This window comes from Erinaceus europaeus, unplaced genomic scaffold (genome assembly GCF_950295315.1).
Source record: "Erinaceus europaeus unplaced genomic scaffold, mEriEur2.1 scaffold_578, whole genome shotgun sequence".
Classification (NCBI taxonomy): domain Eukaryota; kingdom Metazoa; phylum Chordata; class Mammalia; order Eulipotyphla; family Erinaceidae; genus Erinaceus; species Erinaceus europaeus.
Genome location: NW_026647974.1, coordinates 320 through 24,242, shown reverse-complemented (window position 1 = coordinate 24,242; position 23,923 = coordinate 320). Strand labels below are relative to the sequence as shown.

Here is a 23,923-nt window from a genome sequence, read left to right as displayed (position 1 = left end):
TGGTAAAAACAAAAGCAAAGCAAAACAAGAGTTGTGGTATATATACACACAAGGGAATAATTCAGCTATGAAGAATGGTGAAGCCACCATTTTTTTAAAAATTTATTTTTTATTTAAGAAAGGATAAATTAACAAAACCATAGGGTAGAAGCCACCCTTTTCACCTCATCTTGGATAGAGTTTGAAGGAATCATGTTGAGTAAGGTAAGCCAGAAAGAGAAAACACAAGAATTTGGACTGGGCTTGGTATTGCACCAAAGCAAAGGATTCTGTAGAGGGAGGGGCTTTCAGGTCCTGGTGCATGGTGGTGGAGGAGGGGGTGATTGTGTTTTGCAGAAAAATGAGAAATTTTACACATGTACCAACAACTTTATCTACTGTAAACCATTAATCCCTCCTCCCCCCAAAAAGACATGAATACAGCTGGAAGACTGTAATTTTGACACTGAAAAGTAAAACTGCAATAATGTAGTATGATACTGACATAAAAATCAGTGGAACAGAATAGTCCTGAAATAAAGAGTCCACATGTATGCATACTTCAGTGTTCTAAAAAGGAACCAATGCAACTGGAGAAAGAAGTCTAAAATTCAACAAATGAGGCTTGAGCAGGGAAAACAGTGACTCTTGTTCCTGATTCTCTCTACTCACACATGTTAATTAAAGATTTAAGGTGGGCTGGGGAGAGACAGCATAGTGGTTATACAAAAGCACTTTCATGCTGGAGCCAACAAAGGCTCCAGGTTCAATCCCCGTACCATGACAAGCCAGAGATGAGCAGTGCTCTGGGGGGGTGGGGAGAAATTTGAGTTTGATCCCCTAAATGCATATTGACTGATCCACTAATTCCCTCACAAATAAATAAATGAATTCTCTTAAAAAAATTTTTTTATTATCTGTATTTATTAGATACAGACAGAAATTGAGAGGGGGGATAGAAAGGGAGAGAGACAGAGCGACACCTGCAGCTCTGCTTCACTACTTGCGAAGCTTTCCTCCTGCAGGTGGGGACCGGAGGCTTGAACCTGGGTCCTTGTGCACTGTAACGTGCACTCAACCAGATGCGCCACCACCCGGCCCCTCATGAATCTTCTTAGTAAAAACAAAAGCCACACAAAGGAAACTGGACTTTTGTCAATTGTTTTCTCTTAGGAGAATGAACACAGGGGGAAGAGCTGGCAGTAACACACAGGGTTAAGCACACATAGTACAGAGCATAAGGAAGGACTAGAGCAAAGACCCCGGTTTGAGCTCCCAGCTCCCCCACCTGCAGAGGGGTCGATTCACAAGTGGTGAAGGTCTGCAGATGTCTATCTCTTCCCCCCTCCCCTCTCAATTCTCTGTTCTATCCTATATATATATATATGATGGCATATCACACCAAAGTAAAAGACTCTGGGGTAGGGGTGGGTGGGTGGGGAGAATACAGGTCCAAGAAGGATGACAGAGGACCTAGTGGGGGTTGTATTGTTATATGGGAAACTGGGGAATGTTATGCATGTACAAACTATTGTATTTACTGTTGAATGTAAAACATTAATTCCCCAATAAAGAAATTTAAAAAAAATTAAAAAGAAAGAAAAAAATTAACATGAAGGGAGCCAGGCAGTAAGCGCACCTCGGTTCGAGTTCCTGCTTCCACTTGCAGGGGGAAAGCTTTAGGAGCAGTGAAGCAGGTCTGCAGGTGTGTCTCTCCCTCTTCCCCATCCCTCTCAATTTTTCTCTGTCCTATCACAGAAAAAAAAAAGGGGGGGAGGAATGGCCACAGGGAGCAGTGGGCTCATTGTGCCCCAGTGATAATCTTGGTGTCAGAAAGAAAGAGAGGGGGGAAGGAGGGAGGGAGGGGAAGAAGGAAGGGAGGTGAATAAAATAAAATGAACATGAAGATACAGAATAGAGGTAAAAACTTAAATATCTCTAACAAAGGATTTGCATCTAGAACATATAAAGAACTGCAAATAACAGAAAGACTGAGCAATCTAAGAAATGGACAACAGAACATAGAAGTTGGGGGCTCACCAGGGAGAATTGCTGAGTAGGATGGGAGGGAAGGTTAGGGCTCCTGCCAGGGAGTCCTCCCCAGAGGAAGTCAGACTGTAGTTCTCTTGGCGTTCTCTACTGCTGTGTCAACCCCATTATCTGCCTGCCCTTAAGTCTCCTGAGAAGCTACCCTTGGCTTGTAGGCTCAGCACCACTTACAGATACAGCATGAAATTCTATAACTTTGAGTCCATGCCAAAGCTTTCCCCTGGAGAGGGAGTGGAGCAGGACCCCACAGCCATCTATAGAACTGTGGAGGCACACATTGGGACACATTTTGTGGTTGAAGTTGTGGTAGCAGATTCCAGAATGAACACTCTCTAACACCCCACCCTACTTTCAACTGAGGTACTGGGCTCTCAGCAACACTGTGTTTCACTGAGCAGCTGCTCACATCCACACACAGGAAGTAGGCTCGGGAGGCAGAGGGTCCTTCAGCGACTGTGTGTCCTCTGGGCTTTTGGCAATGAACAGGTGTGACTGCAGCTCAGGTGTGCTTGCTCATGTCCCAGTCCCTCTGTGGTGACCCATGCAGTCACTCCTGTCACATCAAGAGACACCCCAAGGCCCCTTCTCCCTGACCCACTGAGGTTTGGTTTACAAGGTCCACTTAGTATGGGACGTGAGTGGGGAGACATGGCAGCCATAGGCACTGAGGCTGGGGTGAGGGTGGGGGGCACAGCAGCTCTTGGGCTGGAACGCATTGGGATGGTACTCTCAAAGCTTGAAGGACCACAATTACACTAGGACCTGATTTCACAAATATGTATTTATGTGTCCTGCCTTCAACACAGCCGCCTGTCAACACCTGGGCCATGTTACTCATCTGCACAGCTGTGACCATGCTGGAAGGGCTTTGTTGGGTGTCCATAGCCCAAAATCGTCCCTCTTCTATCCACCCCCCCGCTTCAAGGTGAGACGGCTTGTGGGACCTGCTGCCATGAACCTTTCAGAGCTGCTTGACATTCCCAGGAGAGGGTGACCAGTCTTGAGGGTGAAGGGCCTAGTCCTCCTTCTCCCCAAGTGCCATCTCTGTTCCACTGACCATCGATGTCCCTGCACACCCACCACAGGTTACCTGCTTGTGGGTGAAGTAACACATATCTACACAGGAGGACCTGTACAAATCAGCTGCAAAGTGGAAGGAAGCTACTGTTAATGGGTTACATCACAGCAGGGCATTCAGCTGAGTCCTGCTGACATTGCAGGCTCCTTGCTGAGAAGACCTGAACTCTGCAGAGAAGGGGAGAGGGGAGGAGGCACTGATGGCATTCGACTCCTCAGCAGGGACAGAAGCCACAAGGAGTCCAACTCTGCCACCTCTGGTCTCACCACCTTCCAAGGCAGACTGAGCTGGGCTTGTGGGAACTCACCTGACATTGCCTCAGCAGCTCACAGAGTGGAGCTGGGCCCAACATGTGCATGCACACTGATGCCCGGGTGGAGAAACACACACTTGGAAGGGTGTGGGTGCCTTTGCAGATAAAATTCCAGTTTGCACAGGATGGGCTTGGCCCACTGCCCTGGGCCAGGCATGCACCAGCCCACAGCAAGAACGGATGTTTCACAGAAACCAGCTGAAACATGATATCATAATAAAAACCTCATTTAAAGTACTTTTTTTTTTATTGATTTCATTTAAAACAGAACAAGAAATGGTCTGAGCCAAAAGACTGTTCTCAAAACTGTCAAAAACATTTTAACAGAAAAAAATAAACATGACTGCATCATGAATGTTTTAGAAGAGTCGCACAAAAAAACCCCACGGTCACTGCACTAATTACAGTATTTAAAAAAGTATATGTCAAAAAAAAGTATATGACCTGGCAGGCCACCACACAAAAGGTGATGGCAAATTTATTCACACTACAAGACTAACAGTTTAAAAAAGTTTTGTTTTCCTGCATTTTATTCTAAAATCATTTTGTTCTCTTTGTACAGTTGATAAGTTTATTTTTCACATGGTGAGTAGAAACCACACCAGAATCAGCACCGTTCTCTGTGTTTTGTGTTTTTTATTTGTCCTAATGTTCAATAATGGTAGAAAATAAATCAGTTCATTCATCATTAGAGCATGTGGCTTAAAAATCAACACAAGGTGCCAGTGGCGGCAGCACTGGCGGGGCTGGTGTGGGGTCCTCCATAGGCCACGGCCCTCCTACGCCCACCAAACCGTTTCCTTGCAAAGAAAGACATTGAGGTCTGATATATAGGACTAGATATAGGATTTCTTTAAAAAGCAAACCCATGTTCTCGCTCTCAGACTACAGCAGAGACAGAGTCTGCGTGGCGCTGGGACTGGCAGCCACCACACAGGCTGCAGGTGTGAGTAACGGAGCACAGCCTGCGGGTGATGGTGGCTTTGAGGACGCCATATAGAGGGGCCTGGGCCGATGGGATGTGGCCAGCGAGCCTGGTGGTGGAATAGGAATCATGGAGCACAGAGTTCAGGGAACAAGAAACTTGAAAACGACAAGACCACCATCATAACTCACAGCGAGGCGGGCGTGGAGACCAGCCAGGGTGCTCTTCAGCGTGTGCTCCCCACAGGCTGCTCCCTTGGGCCACAGAGCCCCAGCCAGCCCCAGCTGTGGGGTGTGCTCCTCTCGCCTCCAAACTGTGTGTGAGAGGCGTCAGTGTGCAGGTGTCCAAGGGCCACTGGGCCTCATAGAGGGTCTGCAGCGGAGGAGCTGGTATCAGGCAGGCCGTTCTCCTGGGGCTCCTGGGCCTCGCTGGCCTGCCGCTGTGCCAGGGCTGTGCTGGAGTGGCGGCACTTGGGGGAGCCACAGCGGCAGCTGAACAGCTTGCCTTTGATGTCCCAGAAACGCTCCCCGTAGTCAAACCTGCAGGAAGAGCAGCACTCAAGGGGGTGCCGAACCCCCTGCCTCAGAATCCAGGGGAAAGGGCCCTCTAATGGGTGCTCTGGGCTAGGGCTCAACAGGCAAGACCCCAACAACAAGCATGAGTGCTCCCTGGAGGACAGCTCCACCCTCGGCCCGTGAGAGCAGCACCTACCCCAGTTGCTCCCCAGCCTCGATGAGGCGGGTGCTGAAGAAGGCGATCCTGGGGAAGCGCAGGTCCTGGTGCGACATGAATACGCGCACAGGCACAAGGTTGGGCTCGCAGTGGTGGTTGATGAAGCGGCTGACATTGCCGTAGAATCGTGCGTCAATGCAGTATACCTCTCCATCCTAGGGGAGAGGAACACAGAACCCGCAGGTGGGGGTGTAGCCTTGTGACCGAGGAAGGGTCCCTGAGGTAGGTAGAGCCAGTCACAGGGCTGCTGGACACTGCCACCCACTCCATATCTTCCAAGGTGGCCTGAACCAGGACCAGGGGCCAAGATGCTGAGAGATCGCATACTTCTAGAAAGAGTAGAATCCTGGGGGCATCACAGGATGTCTCATGGGGAAATGGGGAGCTTCAGCTAGGCTGGGGTTGCACCCAAACAACCCCCACAATGCCCATTGAGCTGTTAGGCACTGGGAGAGTGAATGGAAATTAGTCTCTAAAGGCGGTGCTCTCTCTGGAGAGGCTGCTGCTCCCCAAGCTCACGAGACTCCTCTCACCACCAACTCTGTGAGGTGCTGAATTCCACAAAGCCCCGAAGGAGTGATGTGCTCCCAGCACCCCAGCTCAGCTGGCTAGTGGACAACTGTCCTCAGGCGGAGTCAATGAGCAGAGCTCCCTGGATGTAAGCCTGAGGAGGGTTCCCAGAGGCTTTTCCATGATACCTGGCCAATCATTATAGGTATCAGCTCAAGGCCCAAGCATTCTCCGAAGAAGAGAGAAACTAAAAGCCCAGTGACAGAGCAGTAAGCAGGCAGGTGCTAAACAATGTCCTGGAACAGGCCCTGGGCCCACCACTAAACCACACCAAAAGCGTCTGGCCTTCGGATCCTCATCTGCGGATGTGTCCCAAGAAACAGAAATCCAAATGGACACACAGCCCACACTCTGGTCTCTGCTCCTGGGCACAATGGAACAGGGATCTAGAGCTGGTTTCTCCTTACAGAAAGCAAATCATAGCTGAAAATCAAGAAGTGGTAACCAGGTGGGGGACATTTGAGGGGCTGGTCCTCAGGGCCCACAGAGAAGCCCCTCATGGGCAAAAGGGATTAGGGCTCAGTCAGACTGAGAGCATGAGGTGGGATGTATGAAGTGGGCATAAGGAATAAAGCAGTCCACAAAGAAAGACCACAAGCAGGGGGAAAATGCAGTTAACATGAACAACACCAAACAACTCAACATACAAGAGCCTAGAAAACACACACATTCCAAAGAGAAAAGCACAGAGCCCACCTTGAGTAGGCTGGCAGTGGTCAAGAGAGGCTCTAATGGTGGAAAACACACATTCTTAGCAGAGAGACAGAACAGTTGGAATGATGGTGGTGGGGGGGTGGGTGGGGGAATGGGATGGTTCCTCTTCAAAGGAGTCCCGGAAGGGTGGGCCTAGGTGGTGACCAGGTCAGGTTGGACCCCACTGCCCACAGAAGAGCTTGAACTGTGCTGTCACATGGTCCATGCAGGGGATAGCAGAGACACGTGGTAGGTTTGTGTGAGAAAGAGGCAGAAAAGCAACATGCACACTGTCTGTGAGGACAGGCAGTGCAGACTGAGAGCAAGAACCAAAACAAGACTCCTTTGACTACAGCCTTCACAAGCACCTCTCACTTTTAAAGCCTGTACATATTTACATAATTTTAGAAAAACATAATTAAATAAAAATAGAAAATTAGTCCTAGAATGAAGTGACTGTACTGTGCCCATGAACTCACCATAGGGGAAAAGACAGCCCACAGGGTTAAGTGTACCCATTGCCGTGCACAAGGACCTGGGTTTGAGCCCTTGTTTCCCACCTGTGGGGGTGGGAAGCTTCATGAGAGTGAAGCAAGTACTACAGGGGTCTCTCTATGTCTTTGCCCTCTCTATCTCCCTTTCCCTCTCCTCTCTCAAATTCTGTCCTGTCAAATAAAAAAATTAAGAAACAGGAAAAAACAGTTGCCAGGAATGTTAGATTCATCATGCAGGAACCAAGCGCCACCAAAAACCCTGATAGAAAAAGAAAAAAAAAAAAATGGTCCCAAGGTCCTACACAATACATTCTCCCAATAACATCACTTAACAAATCAGGAGCATGTGCAACTGGTTTAGGAACTGATATAGAAACCTCAAGACACTCCTAAGCACATTGAGGAAAGTAGGTGTGAACTGCTGGTGGGAGGCACTGGTGGACAGTGGAATTAGATGACACCCTGCATTGCCAGTAGACACCAACTTTTCAACTGCTTCATATATATGCGGCAGATTAAAAGGGCTCATGTGGAATTCATCAGTCTGTAAGTGGCTTAACAAAAGCAACTTGGGACTGCTATTTAGAGCTGTAGAAGCCACAGGCCGCTGAGCAAAACCCAGGGAACTAACTGTCAAACTCAGGGAAGTGGACATTGTAGCCCTGTGGCAGCAGGAAAATCAACCTAACTCTAAGGTGTCCCACTGCCATAAGAGACCTTAGTGGTCAAGGTCAGGCTACCCTGCAGTCAGGAAATGGACTTAGAGCTCACAGCAGAGTTTCTACTTTCAGGAAACAGTCTGAGAAGGAGGAGATCTGGGATCACCCCCTCCCAGTCGACCAACTATGGGTCTGCTCAAGGGACATCAGGCACTGCAACACTACGTCACTTCTTCAAAACTTCCTTCCCTACACCCACAAGTCACATACAAAACAGAACCAGCACCACCTGCAGACCTATAACAGAAAACAAAACTGATGAGTAAAATCCTAATACTGGGAAATCAAGATGGTCAGGCACTTGATACAAATCTAGAAAAGAAATGATAGCAGAAAAAATTTCCAGATCTAGGATTTTGTCAGGATGTGTGTGCTTAGGAAGCAGAAAGAACTCCCAAATTACTCAAATTAGGTATACCAAGATCAAGACACATCAATATATTATCAAAAGTCAAGGAAAAAGTAACAATTTTATAGGCTACCAGGGAAAAGAAGAAAATGACTTACAAAGGCAGTGTAGTCAGATATGCATTAGACTTTTCTGCAGGAACTATGGAGGCCAGGAGAGTATGGAGTAGTATATTCAAGGCTTTAAAAGACAACAACTGCCAGTCACACATACTTTACCCTGCAAAACTATCATTCAAATATGAAGGAGCAATCAAGAAATATAAAAACGAAAGGTGTCTGCAATTATCAGACACCTTTATGCCTTTCAAGAGTTACTGAAAGTAGTGCTACAGAAAAAGGAACAGGGAACATTTAACACACAGTGATACACTGTAGAACAGACCCAGAAACACAAGCCATAGACATATGAAACCAATTTAAAGTGTGAGAGGAGAGGAAGAAACGGACAGAGGAAGTTCAAGCAAAGAATGGTGAGACAAGAACAGTTCAAGAAAGACTCTTAGATGTATTTATATATATTATGTATATAAGCTACATCAATAACACTTTTACACAAATCCTATCTTGTTAAACAATGTTACTTTTAAATCTTTCTTATATATATATATTTTTGTTTTTCTCATCCTTATCATATATAGGTAAAAAATTCTTTATCTTGGTGTCTGTGTTCAAGTGCTCTTGTTGCTATAGTTTATATCTGTTACCAAATTACCTACATTTCTTTGAAAGACGACTGCTGGATGACTGGAAATATAGGCAATATAAAAAATTGAAACACGGGGAGTCAGGCTGTAGCGCAGCGGGTTAAGTGCAGGTGGCGCAAAGCACAAGGACCGGCATAAGGATCCCGGTTCGAACCCGGCTCCCCACCTGCAGGGAGTCACTTCACAGGCGGTGAAGCAGGTCTGCAGGTGTCTATCTTTCTCTCCTCCTCTCTCCATTTCTCTCTGTCCTATCCAACAACGACGACAACAACAATAATAACTACAACAATAAAACAACAAGGGCAACAAAAGGGAATAAATAATTTAAATAAAATATTAAAAAAAATTGAAACACGAACTTGTTTAAAACATGTTTCAAACTGTTGTTAATACATTGTGAAAACTATGGTAGATATGCTTTGGGAGGGAAGGGAAACAGTGGAGGGTAGGGTGGGCAGGCACAGAACTGTGGTGGTGGGTGCAGTGTGCAATCCTGTGATATTGCAAACCATCATTAACACACTCTCTCTCTCTCTCTCTCTCTCTCTCTCTCTCACACACACACACACACACACACACACACACACACACACACACACACACGACATTATGAGGAAGCAAGTAAGTCACTTAGTAGGTAGAGAACAGGCCTTGTACATGAGAGAGACCTGGGTTCAACTACTGGTCCCACCAGAGTGGTGCTCTGGTGTGTGTATGTCTCTTCTATAACATAAGTAAATAAATCTTGCTCCCCACCTGCAGAAGGGTCGCTTCACAAGCGGTGAAGCAGGTCTCAGGTATCTATCTTTCTCTCTGTCTTCCCCTCCTCTCTCAATTTCTCTCTGTCCTATCCAGCAATGACATCAATAACAACAATAATAATGACCACAATGATAAATACAACAAGGGCAACAAAAAGGAAAACAAATAAATGAATAAAATGCTTTAAAAAATTCCTTAAAAAAAAAAAAAGTTAAAGCAACAATAACAGAAAAAAAAAAAAAAAAGACTGCAGATGCCCAGGGGTTCAGTGTCTTCTGAAGTCAGGACCCCAGAACAGCTGCTCCAAGCCGTGGCCAGAGAGGATGTGGGCCAGAGACAATGGAGAAGCCTGTGGGCCTACACCTTACCTTGTTGTCAAGATCAAAGAGGTAAGAATCTTCCTCCCGGACGTCAGCCTCTGAGTCAGAGATGAGCTCCCCAACATACCTGTGGGGTGAGTGGGGCAGGATAAACAGTTACCACAAAAAATCCAGCACCAAGCCCCATGCAACTGTGGCCACATGTTCTGGAGAAGTTGCCTGTATGTGCAAGCTAGGACAGACCTGGGCCTGGAATAATCCTCACCTGATAGTCACAAGAGGACAAAACCTTAACAGTAAGAGTTGGTGGGATGGGGGCTCCCTGTGGGCAGACATGCTCTCCTGAGCCTCAGTCCACACTATGTGGCCTGGCCTTCACTTACTCGCAGACAAAGGTGCCCAGTGGAATATCTTGCAGGGATCGAACACCCCAGCCCATGTTCTGTGTCCGGTAGAGCTGCAGTCGGGCTCTGGAAAAGAGTCAACCACTCACAACTATGTCCTGAGACAGGAGGGAGGAAGCAGATCAGACAGAAAACACTCTTGGATCTGTACATGCATTATGACTTCTCCAACAGAGAAGCAGTTTGAGTGAGGTTCACAGTAAACCCATAGGTGCTACTATGTTCACATAGGGAGCTAAGAGACAGCAGACGAGTAGCATAGGGCTGTGATGAGGGGCTTCCCATGAGGCAAAGTGAGGGACTCTGCCAAGCCCCATCTGCCTGTGTGTCCAGTGGCCCATAGAGGAGGTGGACATCTGTCCAAAGGGCTTTGGAGCAAGGGCAGAAGGGGTAGGCTCACCACATACTCCAAAATTACTTGGCTTAAAAACCCCCATAGGTCTAGGAAAAGCAGTGCACAGCTGAATGACTCAGAGGGACCTCCAGACAGAATCTTCAGACACATAGGGAGGTTTGTGACCAGCACTAGGGGCCAGCCCTGGGCAGCTGAGGTGCTGCCTAAGCCTTGCTAAAGGAGGAACCTGAGAAACTTAGCAACAAGGAGTCCATGCATCTGGAAAGATTCTATACCAGGAGAGCAACACACTCTCACTGTGACTGAAACTTGGGAAATACAGAAGGCTGGGAAGTGATTTGAGTATTTAATAGACTTACAATAGCCCACAGTGGTGGAGCAGTATGGAAAGGAGGTAAAGCCGCACCAATTCTATGCTGTTTGAGCTCATGGGCCTGCACAGGTGGTGGCTCCAGCTCCGTTCCCAGCCTAAGCCATTGGGCTCTTCACACAGAAGCACCACAATGGTGCCAGAGAACCAAGGGCTTGAGTAAAGCTTCATTCAGAGTGACACACAAATGTGTGTCTTCACACATGCTGCGCTGTGCAGTGGCCTCACCTGAGTCCGTTCTGCACAACGCGGTTGCGACAGTTTCTCCAGCAGGAGCAGGCGTGGTTGCACTCGAACAGCAGCGGTGGCTCAGCCATGTTGAACTCGGGCAGGAGCCGGCCATCCTGGGGACAGACATGCACTCAGGGCCCTGCATTCCTCCTCCCTGCTAAATAAACCCACACCCCGAATTCACATGGCCAAAAATATGCATGAAAATGATGGCTTCCTGGCAAGCTTTGACACCTAGGTAACAAATGTGTCCAAACACTGAACAGGAAGTCTTCAAATCCACAGATTTGGGGAAACTACCAGTCCTCCTTAGTTTCCACAAGCAGCCCAAGCTCCCTGGCCACCTAGCCTCTGAAGTACTGCCTCTGTCCTTCTGGTCAGCACCCCATGGCCACTCCAAAGCCCAGTTTGGCCCAGATAGGTTGAAGTCCCTATTACATACCTGCTCCTGTTCCTCCTGTGACTGGTCTACACCTCCAGCTCACTAAACTCCTTCCTAGAGCTGGTGGCCATGGTCCCGAGTTGGGGTGGCCTCCCCACCCCATGTGCACCTACCACAGGCAAGTCTCACCTTGTCATACCAGCAGCGCATGCTGAGCTGGCCGCACATGCAGTTGCTGGAAGAACAGTCATCCACACACACGCAGTACTGGGGCAGGGAGGAGAGCAATGTCAGAGCAAACACAGATGCCCCTTCTTCACACTCATAACTATGTTATGAATCCTCAAACCCAGATCTTAATACAACATGTGTTCTAAAAGGCTTGCTGACACTGACTAGATGGGCAGCTGCTTAGGATCCCAGAACGCCTAACGATACAGAGATCATGGGGTAGGCTTGGAGTGAGTAGGCAGGAAAGGGCAGAGCCCCCAAATGGCCAGACTCTCCACAGGGCACAACACAGGATGCTGCAGTTTAGTCTAGAGATCCAGGAAAGGCACGTAGCCGATTTCAGCAAAAGGGGGAAGTCAGCAGGCTGCAGGCTCAAGTTTGAGGCTAGGGGGACCCTCACCTACCACCCCCATGTGAACTCCCCTCTATCATGGGTCCTAAGAAGTGCTCCTCATGGGGATATGCGGCATTGCTCAGGGGCTGGGACCCAAATCAGGATGCAGCCGGGTTCATCTTCTGAGAGGATGTTCTTTGCCCCCACTCTCTAGAAGGAAGCACCACCTGAGGAATACATCCCACCCACCCCCCACCCCTGGCCCAGGGTCTCAAAGAGCCCCTTACCGCTCACTGACCTGCAGGTGAGTGATGTTTCTGTCAATGTTCATAGGGGATGTGACACAGTTCTGGGACACATATTTGTAGTTGCTGGGACATGGCTCACTGTCCACGGCATTGACGCAAGGGATGGGGATGCGTTCATAGCCCCGGGCGATGTCTCTGCATGGAAAGGTGGTGAGTGGCTGTCCCCATGGGAACTCATGCATGACAACTGCCTAACCCTCTGGCCACAGACAGGCCTTCATGTGTCAGTTGAGAGGAGCTTTTGCTGCAAACTTTTTTTTATTGCTACCAAGGTTATCTCTGGGGCTCGGTGCTACCAATTTTTCCTTTGCGCCCCCCCCCCGCCCCCACTGGATTTGATGGGACAGATAGAAATTGAGAGGAGGGAGTCAGGCGGTAGCGCAGCAGGTTAAGCGCATGTGGCGTGAAGTCAAAGGACTGGTATAAGGATCCCGGTTCGAGCCCCCGGCTCCCCACCTGCAGGAGGGGTTGTTTCACAGGCAGTGAAGCAGGTCTGTTGGTGTCTATCTTTTTCTCCTCCTCTGTCTTCCCCATCTCCATTTTCTCTGTCCTATCTAACAACGACGATATCAATAACAACAATAACTACCACAACAATGGAAAACAACAAGGGCAACAAAAGGGAAAATAAATAAATAAATATAAAAAATTTTAAAAAAAAGAAAAAAGAAATTGAGAGGGGAGGAGATAATAGGGAGGGAGGGAGGGGGGAGGGAGAGAGAGAGAGTGCTGCAGACCTGCTTCACTGCTGGTAAATTGTCCTTCTGCAGGTAAGGAGAGGGGGGTGGAGGGGAGGGGTGAACCTGGGTCCCTGTGCATGGTGACATGTGTGCTCACCTGCTCATTGTCTTCTCCTGTGGAGCAGGCCTATCTGGGGCTGAGTCCCGCAGCGCCTTGCTCATCTGCAGCGCGTTCCACACCTGGGAGTTGAGACTTGCGCACTGCAGGGGTGTCTCGCCTTCCTTGTTCTTCAAGGTGACATCTGAATCCCGAGAAAGAAAGAGGCTGAAAGGAAAAATGCAAGCCAACAAAATGGTCAGACCTTAATTGAAAAGGTAATCCTGACTAAAAATACAGATAAGATTCATGAATTACTATGACTAGTGAAAAATACAGACAACACACATTTTGAAATCAATAAGCTTGTTGACCAGTGCTTCTGAAAAGACTGGTTTTAACTCACCCAAGAATATATTTCATTATTTCTCTCCCACATTTACTGTCATAAGGCATCTTGGTTTTCTTGAAGGGTAAAGAGTTAGGAATGGGGGAGTCAGGCAGTAGCACAGTGGGTTAAGCGCAGATGGTGCAAAGCACAAGGACCAACTGAAGGATCCCGGTTCAAGTCCCTGGCTCCCCATCTGCAGGGGAGTTGCTTCACAAGTGGTGAAGCAGGTCTGTCTTTCTCTCCCCCTCTGTCTTCCCATCCCCATGGGGAGTTGCTTCACAAGTGGTGAAGCAGGTCTGTCTTTCTCTCCCCCTCTGTCTTCCCATCCCCTCTCCATTCCTCTCTGTCTTATCCAACAACGGCATTAATTATAACAACAATAACTACAACAGTAAAACAACAAGGGAAACAAAAGGGAATAAATAAATATTTTTTTTTAAAAAAGAGCTAGGAATGGTATTTGGCTTTTCTTGGATTTACCATTCAAACACACACTCAAGGATGAGAAGGACAGTGATGACGGAGCTCAACTCTATCTGGCTGTGCAGAGTTGGTGCAGGGGTGGGTCGTCAGTCCCACCTCTGAGAGCTCTTGCTAGCCTGGCCTGGCTCGGCTCAGCTGCCGCATGCCAGGACCACACACTCAGCTAAACGTGGCTGTGCTCCAACTCTGAATGGGCACAGGACATAAACACTGTCTGCATGGCCTCATCTGGGGGCGGGGGCAGCACTCAGTTTGCAGACTGAGCAGAGCTAAGCCTTGTCCCTTGCTGATTACAATAGGGACGGCATGGCTTTGCTTTACCAGAAGAAAAGCACAGCTGATTCCCAGGACTGGACAGTACCCAGGCAGAAGGGAGGGACCGAGGGAGGAGGTATCTCCTAGTGTTGGCACCTCAAGCCCTCTTGCAGAGCTGCCCATGGACTCCCCCAGCTCCCACTACAGGAGGGGTGAGGGCTAGCCAGGCTCCACCAAAATACTGAGGAATTTTCCATAGTGCCCCATCCTAAACCAGACCTGACCACAAAGGGCCCAGCTATGAAATGGAAAGGGCTTGTTTTTCTAGAGCAGCGGCAGCAGCCCAGCCCCACAGGAGCCCTGTGGAACTCACACGACACAGGCATAGCGGTCCTCCCGGGCAGCGATGTGTAGAGGCGAGTCTCCATGGATGTTTACGGCATGGAGGTCACACCTGGCAGCCAGCAGTATCTCTGCGATGTCCACACAGCCCGAGAAGGCTGCCCAGTGCAGGCAGATGTTCTCCTCCTGCAGACACAGGCAGGTGTAAGGGCTACCTGGGTGTTCTGTTTACTTGGCTTCGTCTTCATTAGAAAGGCACAGTACGATTGACTGACTGAACCAGAGCACTCACTGCTCAGAGCTGGCTTATGGTGGTTCAGGAGAATTGAACCTGGGATTTTGGAACCTCAGGTATGAATGTCTCTTTGCAACCATTATGCTGTCTCTCCTGTACTGTATGTTTTAAAATGGGGGGAGGGGATCACCTTAAACACATTAACAAAACAGGAAGGTACACTTCTTCTACTTGTTCCTTAGGAAAATTATGTATACTTTGGATGAGCACTATCAGTTCTGAAAAAGTACAAACCTGATTAAAGTCATAAGACCCTGCAAAATAAAATAATCAATGAAAAAATGAAAAATATTTGCCATAAAGTATTATTTATAGGACTGGGGAGATATCTCAGTATGTACAGGGCTTGCACACCGAGGACCTAGGGTCAGTCTCCAGCACCAATGTAAGTCAGTGCTGAGTGTTGCTTTGCCTCTCATAAAAGCAAAAAAAAAAAAAAAAAAAAAAAATCTGATTTATAATTATTTCATCAGACCACAGTTCTTTTTACAAGTTATTTTAACTAGGGGGATAATGAGTTGCAGCTCCTTTGTTTATAGATGTGTATGGTTTCTCAGTTTTGTGTAGCAGGCAGCTGCCACATACTCCCTCCACAGCAGAGCACTGATCAGCTCTGGCTTATGGTGGTGTGGGGATTGAACCTGGGACTTTGGAGCCTCAGGCATGAGAGACTCTTCTGCACAATCATTATGCTGTCTACCTGTGCCCTAGGCCCCCTATTCCCTTCCCTCCCCAGAGTCCCTTGCTTTGGTGCAGTACACCCCCATCACTCAGTCCAAGTTTCATTCTGTGTTCTCCCTTTCTAATTCTGTCTCTCAAGTTCCACCTACCACCAACCCTGCCTTGCAAGAACTTACTATAAGGAATCCTAGGAAAAGAAGTAAAGGAACTCTAACTCCATAAGAGGTAACCTGAGGTAAAATATAAATGGGAACTCAAACAGCAGCAACAAAAGAACAAACATAGAAGAAAAGATAAGGCAGAAAGGACACGAGTATTACCAATGTGGGTGAACAAAGGCCAACTACCAAAGACCTAGACATCAGCACAGAACACAACTCTTAAGAAAATTAATGTTGGGGGCCAAATTGTGGCATACCTGGTTTAAGCACACACATTACCATGTGGAAGGACCTGAGTTTGAGCCTTTGCTCCCACCTGCAGGGGGGAAAGCTTAACAAGTGATGAAGTAGGTCTGTAGGTATCTCTCCCTCTCCCTCCTCTTCACCTCTCAAATTTTGTCTGTCCAATCAAATAAAAAATAGGAAGGAGGGGGTTGGGCGGTAGTACAGCAGGTTAAGTGCACATGGCGTTAAGCACAAGGACTGGCTTAAGGATCCCGGTTCGAGGCCCGGGCTCCCCACTTGCAGGGGAGTCGCTTCACAAGTGGTAAAGCAGGTCTGCAGGTGTCTATCTTTCTCTCCCCCTGTCTTTCTCTCCTCTCTCCATTTCTCTCTGGCCTATCCAACAACAACAGCAATAATAACAACAACAACAACAAAGGCAACAAAAGCCTCCAGGAGCAGTGGATTCATAGCGCAGGCACCGAGCCCCAGTGATAACCCTGAAGACAAAAAAAAAAAAAAAAAAAAAAAAACTGCTGGAAGTAGTGGATTCAGTGTCAGCTCTACCAAACCCCAGAAATAAACCTGATAGCAAAAGCTAAAAAATAATTAATGTTTAGGGATATTAAAAACTGACACCAAAGACAAACAGCAAATATTAACATAACGATTAATCTTATCATCAGGAAACCAGTAAAAACCAGGATAGCAGAGTTTAGCTGATTACACCCAGACTCCAAGCAGTCATAGGAGCAAGGAGGATCCACGCCCAACAACTGCTTGCCCTTTTCCCCCCGGTCTGTCCCTGGGTGTGCAGTACTGTGCACCCAGAGCCTGTCTTGACCATTCAGGAGAGGCAGCTTCTGCTCTGATTACCGAGCATCCAGGAGCTCACACACTATGTATTTTATTAGAGGCAGGATGAGAAATGAGTGGTTCACTGGCCCTGAAGGGTCCATCAAGGCTCTGGTAGTGTAAGGGACAGCTGCGCCCCCCCCCACCCCCCCTTCACAGGCTGATAGTGCATATGCTACTGGGCAGAGCCCACTTGGTGCCCTGCCTCAAAGTAGCTCTGTGGGCCTGATATACTGGTTTCCATGACACTATACACTGTGGCTCCGCCCCACCCATGGAGGGATATGGAGCATCAACACATTCCTTGGGGGTACATCTCAGGATCCTGGTCAGGGTCCCCTCTAGAAGGCCTGTGCTCAGGAATAATCCACACCCATCCCAACTCCACAGCAAGTATGCTGGCAGCTCTAAGAACTTTAGGAAACAGAGCAAGATGAGGCAAGAGGACCCATACATCACATCATCCAGCCTCTGCTGCCTCTTTCTGCAACAATAGCTTTACTCAAAGTCTGGAAGGAACCTAGTTCCCTGAGCCTGGCCACCCTCTGGTTTCCCTTGCCCTTATGTTCTCAAGTTGCTGAGTAAAATATGGTTCCTTAGGGGTTTCTTTTCTTTCATCAAATAAATTAAAAATTTCATAAGCAGAACTGCATCTTTGAGAATTCGCTGGTCCAACCAAGCTCCCGTTCTCATGACTGTGCAGCCTCCAGCCTGAGGCCACCTGCCCACACACTCAGGCGCCGTCATGTCTGAAATGACCAAGATGCTAAGCTCCCAGCACAGATGGGGCAAGAAAGAGCAAACCAGATTTAGCCTCCTGCCTGAAGAGCCAAAAGAGGGAAATAGAACTGCAAAAGTGTGTGTTTGTGTGTGTGTGTGAGTTGGGGTCATCGGATAGTGGTGCACTTGACTAAGTGCTCGCAACCATGCTAAGTGCTCCTCACCTTCAAGGGGGGTTGCTTCATGAGCAGTGAGGCAGGTTTGTACGTGTTTATCTTTCTCTCCTCTCAACTTCTCTCTGTTCTATTAAATAAAATAGAAAGGAAGGGAGGAGAAAAAATGGCCACCAGGAGAGGTGGATTTGTAGTCCTGACACAGAGTCCCATCAATAACCCTGGTACCTAAAATAGACTTTCAAGTTCTTTTCAAAATGGAGACCACAAATCTTATCTGCTTTACCTTTAGGTTATCTATTTACTTATCTGCTTACCTTTAGGTTCCTGATTATTAAAAAATTTGTTTTGCTTTTTATCTTAATGCTTTTTGGCCACCAAGTTACAGATGCTACCATGATGCCAACCTGACTTTCCTGGGCAGACGACCTCACCACTATGTCCTGGAACCCCCACCTCTCCAGAGTCCTGTCCCACTAGGGAAGGATAGAAACAGGCTGGAAAGGGAGTTGAGCGGTAGTGCAGCGTGTTAAGCGCAGATGGCGCAAAGTGCAAGGACCAGAGTAAAGATCCCGGTTCGAGCCCCCAGCTCCCCACCTGCAGGGGAGTTGCTTTACAAGTGGTGAAGCAGGTCTGCAGGTGTCTATCTTTCTCTCCCCCTCTCTCCATTTCTCACTGTCCTGTCCAACAACAATGACACCAATAACAACAACAATAATGACAACAATAAAACAACAAGGGCAACAAGAGGGGATAAATAAACATTTTTTAAAAAGATAACAATTAAAAAAAAAAAAAAGAAAGAAACAGGCTGGGAGTATGGATAGACCTGCCAACACCCATGTCCAGTGGGGAAGCAATTACAGAAGCCAGACCTCCCACCTTCTGCACCCCATAAAGATCTCTGGCCCACACTCCCAGAGAGATAAAGAAGAGGAAAGCTCCCAGTGGAGGCAATGGGATATGGAACTCTGGTGGTAGAAACTGTATGGAACTGTACCCCTCAATAAAAAAATAAAGTGTGAAATAATGGTTTTCAAGACTGGGAACTGAGGGTTGGGGGGGTAGTGCTCACCAGGTAGGGTGCCTGCAACACCATGTACCAGACCCAGGTTTACAGGAGGCTCTGGTGCTAAGATCTCTCACCCATTATTCTGTCTCTATCTGAATTCAAAAGTGACCCCGAATGGTGAACTGGTGCTTATGTGAGGCCCTGTTCCCACAACCAACAACCAAGCTCAAGAGAACTCAGGGAGGAGGTGAGGAAACAGACCTGGAGGGCAAAAGCAAGCTCAGATAAATGAAGTATATGGGTGAGCTGAGACTACTGACCAGTTTCCCATTGCCTAGGATACATGGAGAGGGTGGCAGTACAAATATAGGCTGAAAAGATGAGAACATTTCCAAATGTGACAAAATCCTAACCTCAAAGATGCATTAACCTCAATGATCTTAAGCACATGTCTGAGTACTTGCAACGTGAAAATAACATGAAGGCATCAAAATCAAAATTTGAAAATCTAGTGGTATAGAAGAATATTTAAAAGCAGTGAAAAAAATAGACACATTATACAGAGAAATAAAGGTAAAGACATCACCAAGCATTTGCCACTTACGGACACACCTGCTTCAGAGGCACAGTGCTTGTGCCTCAGCCAGGCTGGACTCAATGGAGCCCCACCCATATACCGGTACCCGCTGCTCCCCAGTTCCCAGCTCCTCTCACAGAGGTGTCCTTGCCTGGACAACAAGATGGCTCCAATAGAACCTGCAGAAGTATCCAGAGGCCCCACACGCAGCTCACTCAGCCACTATGATGGGTGGGTCCACCTCCAGACCCCATGCATCCTTGTTTGTCCATGGAGGTTTGTCTCTCTGACCCATACCCCCTCTCTGGAGTCAGAAATGAGGACCGAGGGCATTTTACTCCCTCAGACATCTATGTGCACAGTACTTAATGGGTTCTTTTGGAAACCACCATTAGCACAAGCTTGTTTCCTTATTTTGTGAACAATCTGGTGAGTTTGTGGCCAGTTTTCCATTTAAGGCTTTTGATGATTACAAGAAGGTAAGACAGTTCTTCAAACCACACTGTCTTTCTCTTCTAGGAGTTATGTTCCTCTGTCTGGGAAGTCTCAAATTCAGGGATAGAGCAGAACTGCAGGTGTCTCTCTTTACCTCTCCCTGTCTACCTCTCTCTATCCTACCAAAAAAATTAAGGAAAAAAAAAAAAAAAGGCCCCGGAAGCAGTGGATTTGTAGTGCTGGCACTGAGCCCCAGTGATAGCCCTGGTGGCAATAAAAAATAAATGTATAAAAAGGCTAATCAGATTTTTTTTTAAATAACTGTTGTCACCTTAAATCAACTAGTTGACAACTGAGACAGGCTGAGATATTGTTCCCAGAGGAGGTGCTGAGTCCTCTAACCAAAACATCTGTCTTATAAGCCTTGCCATCAGGCCATAAGATAGCTCACCCGACAGAGTGCACATTATACCATGCACAAGGTCTTGGGTTCAAGGCCTAGCATGGGAGAACTGTCATGAGCAGTAGGGTTGTACTGTGGTGTGTCCTTTTCTGTTTGTCTCACCCCATTCCTATCTCTAACTGAAAGAAAAAAGTAAAGAGTCCCCAGAGCAATAGGACTGTGCAAACAAATCTTTCTGTAATCATTATCTGAAATCAAAGTCCAGAAAACCATGTCATGGCACACCATTCTCTTTCTGTTTTTTGCCCAGATAGCAATGTGGCAGTCAGACCACTGCCATACCTGGGGGTACTGGTGGGGTGGGGGCAGGGTGTGGGTTCTAGGCCTAAGCATGGGCACAGAATTGGGGTGTCATCACACCCTGGATGGGCCTCTAAGAAGCAGGCCCCACTCAGAGCAGAGGCTTCTGGTCCTCATTCACACCAGCATCGGCTGATGGTGAATGACGGTGAAACAGCCTGGCCCCTCTCCTCCAGAATGTGGGGTTTGGAGATTTATTGCCAGAGAGCAGGATGGGTTGGACTCACATTGTCCCGGATGTTGATGTCAGACCCCTTAGAGAGCAGCAGCTTCACGAGATCCACATGCTTGTATTCGGTGGCCCAAATCATGGGCGTCCAGCCACCATCATCCTAGATTCAAAAGAAAAGCCCAAAGGGCAATAGTATGAAGGCAAAATGCAGGTGACTTGTGATGTGGGCCCGATGCCACATCCTGCCAACAAGGAAACTGAGGTCCAGAGCACCGCTTTAGCTAACTTGGTGTGCACAGGAAAGGCCACCGCCCTTTTAGCCAGTGGGCTGATCCCACATACCTATGCACAGGAAACAAATGCAGAGACAGTGGGCTAGCCACTGGGGCCACTGCAGGGATGAGATCAGCTCATCTCTGGTCAGAGAGATACAGACACTCAGCACAATGCAAGAAGGAAACTAGATGGGCAGACCTTGTTTTACCCACCCCACCAACCTGACACAGGAAAGAGGTCGGTCACTTTTTAGGGAACTAGTGTCAGGTTACTAATTCTTTAGTCTGTTGACAAGGGCTTAACTACTCATTCACCCCATAAACCTTCTGAAGGCTGGTGGCCTTCCTTGTGACTAAGGAGAGCTCCTGAGTTGGATGGGAATATGATAGGAACAATCCAAGGCCCATAAATGTGGATGTGAAAGGAAGGGGTCCAGCATTTGAACCCCTTTAGAGAAGAGACAATGAAGAGTTCAGAGTCACGATGGTCCAAAAGGAAGGTGGGCTGCCTAGAGATGACTGGGCTGAAAATAGACACAGTCAACCCAGTTAGGTAGGGGTTAGTCTGATCAACCCAGTGGAGACAGGGACCCCAAGGGTGAGAGGACAGTGAATGGAAAGATGTCCTGGCAAGTTGGAGGCTCCCAGGGGGTGTCCTCATTCACACTTCAGGAGGAACTCAGCAAACACATAGGTAAAGAAGTGGAATATGAGACAAAGGGCAGAGCTAGGAGAAAGACTGGAGGTAAAGTGGGGGACAGGACAGGAAATGCCTGCAGAGCAGCCATGAGCTGGCTGACCTGAATTGGAGGGTTGGGCAAGCAGGTAGGGAGGCCAGGGCTAGAGAGAATAAGAGAGAGGCAGGATTAGGCCTTCTGAGGCTTTAGGCTGGTGGCTTCTACATGAAGGCGAGTCATGCCTTTGTGCAGTGTCAGAACGCAGAGCATGGCTTTACCTGGCAGTTGACGTCCATCTGTCCATTTGAAAGCAGATACTGAACCACATCATAGTGCCCCTTCTTGGCAGCCAGATGCAAACAAGTGGAGCCTTCTGCATCCTGCAACACAAATGCCAGTCAGGTAAGAGGTTCTGTGTGATTAGCCTGGGGCCAAGCTGAGTCAGCGTCCCCTAGAGGATGCTGAGCCGCAATAGGTATACAGCTGTTGTTTCTGAGGCTGCAGCCAGTAGCAAAGCTCTTGTCCACCAAGCTCGAGCTCCAGCCCCACATGCCTGACACCTGCAGCAGGGCATTACCTGGTGAGCTGTCAGACAGGATGCCTTAGTCTCTCCCAGGCTCTGCACAGGAAAAAAGGACACAACCGTTCTCTGGACCCTGGGGGCTACTGGTCACCAAACAGTACTGGTGACCAGTAGAAGCTGCTCATATCCCAGAGGAATCACAGAAAAAGATGGCAGAAGGCCAGGGAGGGAGGACCTTCCTGCTTAGTAAGTCACTGCTATGGTGCTGGAGCTTATGGACTGAGGGGAGCAGGTCTGCCCTGCAACAGCCTGACTGCTGGACCTGGCTCTCTTGCTGAATGTGTCCATTCTACCTGGCAGCTTTCAGCTGGTTCCTCACAGACGCTAAATAAAACACATTAATGGAATGATCTCAAAACAAACAAAAAACACCCAACGCAGAGGCCAGGTCACACCAGGAAGCTCCAGGACCGAGCTGGGGTGTCTACGCACAGCGTGCACAGCCGAGCCAGCACTGAGGTCATAACAGGTGCTGTCTACATGCTCCCTGAGAACCAGTAGACACAGCGCTGCACTCTCCTTATAAGGGTGCTCTGATTAGCCTCCACTCATGTGTATGTACTGTCTATGCTTCCTCCTTTCCTTTCCTTCTCTAATTTCTAGTCTCAGATCTCACATTTTTACTGAGGTTTTTGCCATCAGGGTTAGTGCTGGGGCTGAGTGCCTGTACTACTCTACCACTCTTGGCAACCACCTCTCCACCCTTTCTTCTAAATAGAGAATGAGACAGAAAGAGAAGGCAAGACACCTGCAGCTTTGAAGCTTCACCCCTGCAGGTGGGAAGTTAGGACTGGGGATTTGAATCTGTGTTCTCACCCAGTTACATGTCTGCTCTACCAAGTATGTCACTGCCTGGCCTTGTGGACTTAGGTTAATTTTTGATTGTAGGAGGTTTAGAATCATTATTTTCATACTTGAATATCTAACTCTCCCAGCACTGTTATATGAAATGACTGTCTTTCTCCAGTGAGAGATAAATTTTTTTTGACCATATATTCATTTTTGGGGTTTTTCTATTCTATCCTGCTGAGCTGTGTCTGTCTGCCAGTACCACTGCTTTGATCACTGCAGCTCTGTACATGGTTTTGAAATCAGGAAACAAGAGCCTCCAGTTTTGTTCTTTCAGGTTCATTTTAACTATCCAGGGTCTTCTGAGATCCTATGTAAAAACTTTTTTTCTTGTATCTGCAAAACAAAATCTAGAATTGCAGTAATCTGCATAATACTTTGGACTGCTGACATTTTAAGAATATTAAGTCTTGGGCCCCCATAGGACCTTGCCCTCAATGTGGATCAACAACAGTAGAGAACGTTCCATCCTCCAGAAGGGAGGCTGGACAACATACTCTATGTTCCACCTGAGGAAGATGGGTCCTGATATTGGGGCAGCTTGGAATGGATCTACTCATGATCACAGAATGTGAGCTCAGAACTACAGGGATGCAGAGGTCCCAGATTAGATCAAATCGATGGGGTTTACAGTCAACAATATTTATACACCCTTCCCATATTTGAGAGCTACTCTCTTTCCTGATCCAGCTTTCTGGTCCTTTTTCCAGCCATGACATCATCTCCCCAGACAATAACTTGGATACACCTACATATCAGGTTTTAGGCTCAGGAGGAAAAGAAAAAAAACAACACCAAACTATTATAGTCACAGGCCCTTTGGAACATAACTAAAATAGGCCTACTAGCTATCTATAAAAT

The 23,923-nt window shown here is 47.7% G+C and overlaps 1 protein-coding gene across 2 annotated transcripts; it reads right to left on the bottom strand.

Annotated features, from left to right (window-relative positions):
* Positions 1-3,643: 3,643 nt before the first annotated feature.
* On the bottom strand, positions 3,644-22,057 carry LOC132532420 (histone-lysine N-methyltransferase EHMT1). 2 transcript variants are annotated; one of them, XM_060184576.1, is made up of 11 exons: positions 21,909-22,057; positions 20,734-20,838; positions 14,644-14,798; positions 13,202-13,369; positions 12,355-12,499; positions 11,681-11,758; positions 11,107-11,222; positions 10,133-10,219; positions 9,798-9,876; positions 5,056-5,231; positions 3,644-4,883 (listed from the first exon to the last, which is right to left on the bottom strand). In XM_060184576.1, exons 1-11 carry the CDS (start codon positions 21,924-21,926, stop codon positions 4,706-4,708), a joined length of 1,305 nt encoding a protein of 434 aa, XP_060040559.1. In that variant the 5' UTR covers positions 21,927-22,057; the 3' UTR covers positions 3,644-4,705. The 2 variants fall into 2 exon arrangements, with proteins under 2 accessions (XP_060040559.1, XP_060040560.1); XM_060184577.1 differs by lacking the exon at positions 10,133-10,219.
* Positions 22,058-23,923: the final 1,866 nt, after the last annotated feature.